Source organism: Colobus angolensis, unplaced genomic scaffold (assembly GCF_000951035.1).
Source record: "Colobus angolensis palliatus isolate OR3802 unplaced genomic scaffold, Cang.pa_1.0 Scaffold1, whole genome shotgun sequence".
NCBI lineage: Eukaryota > Metazoa > Chordata > Mammalia > Primates > Cercopithecidae > Colobus > Colobus angolensis.
This window is the reverse complement of record NW_012110918.1, coordinates 176,276-185,939: the sequence shown is the minus strand read 5'-3', so window position 1 is coordinate 185,939 and position 9,664 is coordinate 176,276. Positions and strand designations below refer to the sequence as shown.

General features: G+C 39.1%; 1 protein-coding gene across 1 annotated transcript in view; it reads left to right on the top strand.

Moving 5' to 3' along the window:
• Positions 1–9,664, top strand: part of SMURF2 (SMAD specific E3 ubiquitin protein ligase 2) — a gene marked incomplete at its 5' end in the record, with an annotated part of 58,495 nt that overhangs the window by 39,997 nt on the left and 8,834 nt on the right. Inside the window, 5 exons of the mRNA XM_011929771.1 lie at positions 462–565; positions 4,345–4,459; positions 6,374–6,552; positions 7,395–7,532; positions 9,077–9,197. Coding sequence (XP_011785161.1) covers positions 462–565; positions 4,345–4,459; positions 6,374–6,552; positions 7,395–7,532; positions 9,077–9,197 — 657 coding nt within the window. The remainder of the gene's footprint in view (positions 1–461; positions 566–4,344; positions 4,460–6,373; positions 6,553–7,394; positions 7,533–9,076; positions 9,198–9,664) is intronic.

Genomic DNA, 9,664 nt, shown 5'->3' with positions numbered 1-9,664 from the left:
GCCTCCCAAAGTGCTGGGATTACAGGCTTGAGCCACCGCGCCTGGCCCTTTTTCTTTTTTTCAAAGAGACAAGATCTTGCTCTGTCACCCAGGCTGGAGTGCAGTGGCATGATCATAGTTCACTATAGCCTTGAACTGCTGGGCTCAAGCAGTCCTCCCACCTTAGCCTCCCAAGCAGCTAGGACGACAGGCGCGTGCCACCATGCCCAGCTATTTAAGAAAATTCTTTTTTGTGCAGACAGTTTCACTATGTTGCCCAGGCTGGTCTAGAATTCCTAGCCTCAGGTGATCCTCCTGCCTCAGCCTCCCACACTGTTGGGATTACAGGTATGAGCTACTGCACCTGGCCAAATTTCACCTTATTTAGACTTGAGTTTTTTGAGTGGATTGGCAGGGAGAGATTAAGTAATAGGCTAAAAGGACCTAATAGTAATACTGTATTAAAAATTATTTTTTTTCAGGAATCATATCGACAGGTCATGAAAATGAGACCAAAAGATCTCTGGAAGCGATTAATGATAAAATTTCGTGGAGAAGAAGGCCTTGACTATGGAGGGGTTGCCAGGTAAGGACTTGTTTGCCAGCTTATGACATACGGATCTCTGTACTTACCAATTTAAGATACTTACTGTGGTGTAACTTTCTCATTGACATTTATTTTTTGGTATTATATTCCCTAATGTTTGTATTACTGAGGATATCCTAACAGATATATTCATAATGAGGTTAGGGTAGTACTGCTACCGGACAAGTATTTTAGAACTCCCCAATAGATATTCTGAGTCCAGTGAGACTGCAGGCCCTGTGTTTTTTCTCTCTCTCTCCTTCAGCATGTTATTGCCTCTGCTTTACATTGTCAGGGAACAGTTTTGAGATTTAATGATATATAACCTGAACTGAATACTGGTTCTCTTTGCTTCCATCAACATGCCTTTTTACCTTGTTAAATGAATGTGTATGCATGCATGTGTTTATACACATATACGTATCATGATGGTCCTCAGAATGCTTTAGTACAGAAAGTATAATGCTTCTGCTACATTTGTAAATCACAGGTCAAGTCAAATTGATTTTCTGTTTCTTTTCCTTTTGTTTTTTTTGGAGACAGGGTCTGTCTCTGTCACCCAGGCTGGAGTGTAGTGGCACGATCTCGGCTCACTGCAACCTCCCCATCCTGGGCTCCAGAGATCCTCCCACCTCAGCCTCCTGAATAGCTGGGACTACAGGTACAAGCCACCACACCCGGCTAATTTTTGTATTTTTTTTTGTAGAGATGGGGTTTTGCCATGTTGCCCAGTCTGGTCTCGAACTCCTGAGTTCAAGCAATCTGCCTGCCCCAGCCTCCCAAAGTGCTGGGATTACAGGTGTGAGCCACCACACCCAGCCAGTGATTTGTTTCTGATACTATATTTACTACAAGAATTCTTTACTAAGTGTGAAAATTTGTTCTCTATAAATACAGGAGAAACACTGTAGCTCTGTATTGAAATGTTCCAAGGATCATTATGATAATTCTGCTTTCCTTTATCTTAAATCCAACCAAAATTATGTTTTCAATAATTTCCATTGTTATTTAGCGTTACATGTGTGTATTTATAGACTTTTCATTCATCACGTCTTAAACTTATGGATGGATAGTTTCTTTAGTGTGGATTTTTAAACATAATCCCTTGTACATCATACTTAGGACTTGATAGTTTCTGTGGAGTTTGTATTGCTTACTCATAACTAGAGTGAATGTTTATTGGGAAAACTTCATCATCATCATCTAGTGGTGGCATCTGAGTACTATAATTATATGTGTAGATCAAATAAGTAGTTTATTATATTTAGTTAGTTTTTTAGAGACAAGGTCTCGCTCTGTCACCCAGTCTCCATGGATTGCAGTGGTGTGATCATGGCTCACTGCAGCCTCGAACTCCTAGGTACAAGTGATCTTCCTGCCTCAGCCTCCTGAAGAGCTAGGACTATAGGCACATGCTTCCATGCCTAAAAAAAAAAACTTTTTTTGGCCAGGTACAGTGGCTCACACTTGTAATCCCAGCACTTTGGGAGGCCGAGGTGGGCAGATCACAAAGTCAAGAGATCGAGACCATCCTGCACAACATGAAACCCCGTCTCTACTAAAAATTAAAAAAAAAAAAATTAGCTGGGTGTGGTGGCGCACACCTGTAGTCCCAGCTATTTAGGAGGCTGAGGCAGGGGAATCACTTGAACCCACAAGGTAGAGGTTGCAGTGAGCCGAGATTATGCCACTGCACTCCAGCCTGGCGACAGAGCGTGACTCCGTCTCAAACTTTTTTTTTTTTTGGTAGAAACAGCGTCTATGTTGCCTAGGCTGGTCTCAAACTCCTCGCCTCAAGTGATCCTCCTGCTTCAGCCTCCCCAAGTGCTGGAATCACAGGCGTGAGCCACCATGCCTGCCTGGTAGTCAGTTTTTGTTGTTGTTGTTGTTTTTGAGATGGAATGTCACTCTGTCGCCAGGCTGGAGTGCAGTGGCGCAGTCTTAGCTCCCTGCAACCTCTGCCTCGCAGGTTCAAGCGATTCTGTAACCTCAGCCTCCCGAGTAGCTGGGACAACAGGCGCGTACAACCACGCCCAGCTAATTTTTGTATTTTTGATAGAGACGGGGTTTCACCATGTTGGCCATGCTGGTCTCTATCTCCTGACCTCGTGATCTGCCCTCCTTGGCCTCCCAAAGTGCTGGGATTACAGGCATGAGCCACTGCACCCAGCCCAGTTTTTTGTTTTTTAACTTTACTACTGTCAGGGTTTGAGCAGAATAAATGGAATGTGACAGTGATCTGGTTTTTCTGAACTTTATTCCATAGTAGAATCTCAAAGTAGTTGAGTTCTGCTCTTATTTGTGTTCTAAATACTTGGTAAAACAGAACAAAAATTCAGATTTTCTTTTTAAAAAAACACATACACACACCAAAACCACAAGACACATCAGATGAGTGTTACGTTGGGAAGGCTGCTTCTGTGGAGACATCACTTCTTTTTTTAATCTCTAGAGTAATTTGTCAAATGTTACATAATGGTAGTAATTTGATTTAGACTCCATCACATAGACTTTTGAAACATTTTCCTTTAACTAGTTTTAATACTATTCTGCATTTGCTCAAAAATATTATTCAATCTGTTTAATCCATAATATCAAAATATATCATTTAAATAACCTTCCCTAGCCGAGGAATGACAATAATTAAGACTAGAACTACATCTCTTAAGTCCTAGACTAGTGAATTTCCAAAGTGAGTAACAAATTATCTTTTATACTTTGAAAAATGTGAAGGATTTAATAAATTCAAGGTGGTAGTACTTTTTATTCCAGGTTTTAAAAACATTGATTTACATTTGAAGTCAAGAAGTGGTATGGAACATACCTAAAGAATGCAGGTTTGCCCTTGAGTCCATACCTACACCAAATGCCTTCAGTCTTTGCCCACTTATATTTTTATCATGGTATGTTTTAGGGTTTATACAGTGAAAGATAATGAAATGGATAATGAAGTGTCCTTACTAACACTACAACAAAATATACCCTTGTCCAAAATGAAGAGTAAATCAATACTATATTATATGTCTGTATAAACCGGTATAAATCTGCCGTGATAGTAGACCAGGATAGTATAGATGACGTGGACTTTTTTTTTTTTTTCCTTTGAGACAGGGTCTCACTCTGTCACCCAGGCTGGGGTGCAGTGGTGTGATCTCAGCTCACTGCAGCCTCGACCTCTGGGGCTCAAGCAGTCCTCCCACCTCTGCCTCCCAAGTAGCTGGGACTAGGGGCACATGCCATCAACCTGGCTGATTTTTATATTTTTTGTAGAGATGGGGTTTTGTCTTGTTGCCCAGGCTGGTCACAAACTCCTGAGCTCAAGCGAACCACCTGTCTTGGCCTCCCAAAGTGCTGGGATCACAGGTGTGAGCCACCGTCCCCAGCCTCACATGGACATTTTGAAATAAAACCATATTCTTCCTTTTGTTTTATGTTTATTATGGATTACAAATTTATTTGGCAATTAAAAGTAAGAGACCACTGGACTATATCATCTCATGAGTAGCTGAGCTGTTGGATAATACTTTTGTACTCTTTGATGCTAAAATGCAATAAAATTTCCTAAATTTTGAGTGAGATGTTACTTCAGTATAATAGAGTTTTTATTTGCTATCTGGGCATGGTAGATTTTTCCAATGTGATCTTATATAGCTACAGTTAGTGCTTTTTTGCCTTTTATTAATTTAAAAAATTATTTGCTAAAATGATGAATTAATGGCATATCTTAATAAAAATGTATACATTAACAAAAAAATTCCTTGGTCATATCTGTTTTCTAGGGAATGGTTGTATCTCTTGTCACATGAAATGCTGAATCCATACTATGGCCTCTTCCAGTATTCAAGAGATGATATCTATACATTGCAGATCAATCCTGATTCTGCAGTTAATCCGGTATGATTTGAAGTTACGATGTGAATTGTGACCTGTAATGCTTTTCATGTTTACATATTAATGTAGTTTATTATATAGAAATTATTTGTCCTTGTCTTAGTTGTACCCTTTGACTCAGCAATTCCTCTTCTACAAAATTTTCCCAAGCAGATGATTACAGGTACATACACCAATTTGGAAACAGGGATGTTTATTGTTTATAGTAGCACTCAACTGAGAACAATATAGTTGTCTTCAAGAGTGGGGACTGATTAAATTATGACATGAAGCAGAATCACACAAATGATTAAAGGCATAGGTTCTGGAATTAGAAAGACATATCGTGGTCTCATCACTTACTAGCTTTGTGACCTTTCATGGCAAGTTCATGGACTTAAGCTTCAGTTTTGTCATTGCTAATAAATAAATTTGTACCTCAAAAAGGGGTTATGAGAATTAAATGGAGACCGGCACATTAAGCATTTAGCACGGTGCTGTATGTTATTAACTGTACAACTCTTATCAATTACATTATTAAGCACTCAACAGAAGTTAGCAGTTATTACTAATGTATTGTTCTTATATTGTCTTTCCATAGAAGGGCATACTATACAGCCACTAAAATGATCATGTGGGATAATAGTTAATGATTTGGAAAGTTGGTGTTTACGATGTGTTAAGGGAAAAGGTTATCAAATAGTATAATGCAACTTTGGTAAATATATATGTGTGTGTGTGTGTGCGCGTGTGTGTGTGTGTGTGTGTGTGTGTATTACTTTTAAAAAAGAAACAAAGAGGTTTAAAGATGAGCTTAAAAGATTACTTAGTTTTGGCCGGGTGCGGTGCCTCACCCCTGTAATCCCAGCACTTTGGGAGGCTGAGACGGGCAGATCACGAGGTCAGGAGATCAAGACCATCCTGGCTAACACGGTGAAACCCCGTCTCTACTAAAAAAAAAAAACAAAAAAAAATTAGCCGGGTGTGGTGGCGGGCGCCTGTAGTCCCAGCTACTCGGGAGGCTGAGACAGGAGAATGGCATGAACCCGGGAGGCGGAGCTTGCAGTGAGCCGAGATCGCGCCACTGCACTCCAGCCTGGGTGACAGAGCGAGACTCTATCTCAAAAAAAAAAAAAAGAACTTAAAAATACAAACATCTAACAAAATAATCTGTGATGAAAGACCAAATATATATAAAAGGGTAGAAATGTTAGATCTGTTTCAGGAAATTATTTAGGGAGGATTTTGAGGTGAAGGTTCTTTTTGGAGGGCGCACTGCTGCCCCTGTAGTAACAATAGCCCACATTCATTGAGGGCTTACAGCATGCCAGGTCCAGTTCCATGGATTTCAAACATCACATCATTTTACTCCTCATAGAGATGCTTTTTAGATACTGTTGTTATCCTCGTATTTCCAGATGTGGACAGTTAGTCCTACAGGGGTTAATTTGTCTATATGCCAGTGACTAGCAGAATCATGATTCTAATTCAAGCCTGACACCAAGTCTGTGCTCTTAAATCTATGGTGTTTTGATGTTTAATTTCTGGTTAGGTCAAGGAGGTGGGGAGATTTAGAATTGAAAGATTTTTTTTCATGACAAAGGGCTCAGCAAGGAAGTGGGAGAAGGAAGAGAAAAGAATCTGCAAGTAGTTGAATGAAGCGCTGGGACCATAGTTTGGACTTAAGTTCTAAAAGATAAAATTTACAGAATGACTGACCCCCGTGAGAAGGGTATATTACCCTGTGTAATATGCTGTTCCGGAGTGACCTAGAGACTCCTGAGCATGCCCTAGAGAAATACTCCCTCCTGACTATATTGAAGAGTACAAATTTTATGCTTATTCTCAAAAAAATTAATGTTGCTGAAATATTTCATTTTTATTAAAATTTTCCTGGGTAGTTTCTAACTTGAGTATATACACTCTTTTCAATTTCAGGAACATTTATCCTATTTCCACTTTGTTGGACGAATAATGGGAATGGCTGTGTTTCATGGACATTATATTGATGGTGGTTTCACATTGCCTTTTTATAAGCAATTGCTTGGGAAGTCGATTACTTTGGATGACATGGAGTTAGTAGATCCAGATCTTCATAACAGTTTAGTGTGGATACTGTATGTATTGAGTCTTCTGTCTCTTCATTATAGTTAAATTCTTGAGCTTTAAAAAAAAAAGTTTCAAAACCGATGTACTTAAAAAAAATTACACAGAAAATATTGAGTGGTTGAGTGATAGGATCTCATATGATTTCCCCCTTTCTGTAGCTTCTTTATATATTTCAAATTCCTTAAACTTAGCAAGTGTTACTACTTTAAAAAGAAAAAAAAAAAACTAGTTTATTCTATTTTTAAAAGTACTTTGTATAATTATTTCCTCAATGTGATGCAAATTCTGTTCCAAACCTGCAGGTGTTAGAATAGCAAATTGTTGCTGCCATTGCTTTTAATGAAGTGGCGATTGTTGGAACCGTACTTTTAGATAAGAACTAATTGTTGAATTTAAGCTAAGAACTGATTCTGTTTTGCAAGGGGTCGTTATTTTTATGAAGATACACTGGAAATGTTTATTTTTTATAAAGTATACAGTGGCTTTCTCAACTAGGGACACACAGGCACTTGGCCCCTTGGAGTACAGTACCGAGTAGGGCTCTTCAGAATGCCAAATATAACTGAAATTGTCCTATATTGGTGATTCTAGCAAGTCCCAGCTTTGATCAGGGCTCTTTCTCATCACTCAGGAAGTTAAATGTTTCCTGTGTTTATGAAGGTTAAAGCTCTTTGACTTTTCTGTCCAGAAAGAACTAGGTAGTGTGGTAGTTTAAGAGTTCATAAGCTGAATCTGACCTCACATTTGTCATATTATAAAATGATCTTAGTTTTATCTCACCAGTTAATACATCTATAGGGTCTGTATTTTAGGTTTCCCAGTTACCTATCTCTTCCTCTTTCCTTTCCAGTGAGAATGATATTACAGGTGTTTTGGACCATACCTTCTGTGTTGAACATAATGCATATGGTGAAATTATTCAGCATGAACTTAAACCAAATGGCAAAAGTATCCCTGTTAATGAAGAAAATAAAAAAGAGTATGTCAGGTAAACACTCCTGTGTTCTCAAGGCTGAATTTTTTTTAAATGTTCTAGGATGTTAGTATGAACAAACTTAAATATTTAGATAGTATTACTTAGTGTTACAAAATCCGCTTCAGCAGAATTTAGTGGCTTATTAAGAACAGCCATTTTATTATTTCTCAGAATTCCAAGGGTCAGGAAATTGGGCAAAAGAACAACATGGATGACACACTGCTGTTCCACAAGATGTCAGCTAGGCCTGCAACACCAAGATGGCCTCTTCACTCCTAACTAGGATAACTCAAATGGCCGAGGGCTAGCTGGCGTGGCTGTCGACTGGGGTCACTGACTGGGGCCTAGTTCTCATTGTTGGCTGAGTTCCTTGGTTCTCCCTCTGTGATATCAAAGGCCATTCCCTCTCTCCATGACCACTCCCTATCCCCATAGCCACTCTCTCTCCCTGAAAAGTTTGTCCCTTCATTGTAATGAAGGTTAACCATGTTACCCACTGTATTGATAGCCAGACTTCTTATGGGCTGGCCAGCTTTCCAAAGCTCAAAAGCAGAAGCTGCTAGATCTTTTTAAGGCCTAAGCCTGGTCCTGGCCAACATGACTTCTGCTGTCTACTTCTGGTTAAACTGAGACAGCCAGCCCAGTTTCATCATGGAAGAGGAGCTGTACAAAGGTGTGAATACCAGGAGATGTGAGCAGTGGGGCCACGTGTGGTGTATGTAGCTATCACAGGTGGCAATTCAGAAGGGTTTTTGTGCTGTATATTACTAACACTTAGCCTGTTTATAAACGAGCACATTGTGAGTTTAGGGATAAATGTAAATAAATGTTTTTCAGATTTCATAAAGTAAATTTGAGGCATTTTTATGTGTTGGGCTAATTTGGCTTATGAGAAATAAAAAGTCTACTAAACATAAAACTGTGGTAATCAGCTTTGGAAGTTTGAACTTGAACTTTATGTACACAGAAACTTGCATGCTATACTTTTTTTGTATAGATCATGTTGCCAAATCTTACTAAAATTGTTCCAAAAATTGTTATCAAAAAGCGCTTGCTATTGGCTTTTACTGTTTCTTCTTCTCATTTTTGGTATGAGGATTCTCTACCTCCTCTTCTCCCATAGACCTCCCTCAAATAGAAACAAAACACCCAACACATTCAAATTACATTTACAAGTAAAATCAGAAAAATAGTCATTTTTGAGTGAAAGAGCTCTTTATTCTAGTTATTGGCATGTATGCTGTAAGTTTAGAAAGAAATTTCATCAAGACTCAGCTCTAGTAGATGTCCTGTTTCCTGGGAGCTTCTCTGATTCGAAGGGTTTGCTCTGCTGATGCTGCTGTTATTAGTAGAAGTTTACCACTTTTCATCAACACTGAACTGTGTCACACCTCAGGGATCATTTATCCCCATTAGTCTGAGATTTATTTTTAGACTTTAGGCTAAATTGTTAATTAGATGCTTGTAAAATGCAATGTTGCTAAAGTAGAGATTTATAATAATTACCAGATCTGAAAATACGTGTGATTATACACAATCCTGCCTAATGTTTACAGGCTCTATGTGAACTGGAGATTTTTACGAGGCATTGAGGCTCAATTCCTGGCTCTGCAGAAAGGATTTAATGAAGTAATTCCACAACATTTGCTGAAGACATTTGATGAGAAGGAGTTAGAGGTTAGTGCATTAGTATTATAACATCACTAGTATAACAAGAAAGGATTGGGAATTATTTTGTTACTTAGTTTTATAGGAAAGTCATATTTCTGGTACTTTCTAAGTTTCATGGTTCTATGCTTGAGAGTTCTTATTCACAGGAAAAGTCTTTCATGCTTTTGAAGGCCTTTCATGCTTTGGAATTTCTGTGAATGAACAATCTCTCTCTCTCTGTCTTATTTTTTCTGAGACACAGTCTCACTCCATCACCCAGGCTGGGGTGCAGTGGTGCAGTCACGGCTCACTGCAGCCTTGGCCTCGTGGGCTCAAATGATCCTTCCACCTCAGTCCCCCAAGTAGCTGGGACTACAAGCATGCACCAGCACGCCTGGCTAATTTTTTTGTATTTTTTTTTTTTTTGGTAGAGACAAGGTTTTGCCATGTTTCCCAGGCTGGTCTCAAACTCCTGAGCTCAAGTGATCTGCCTG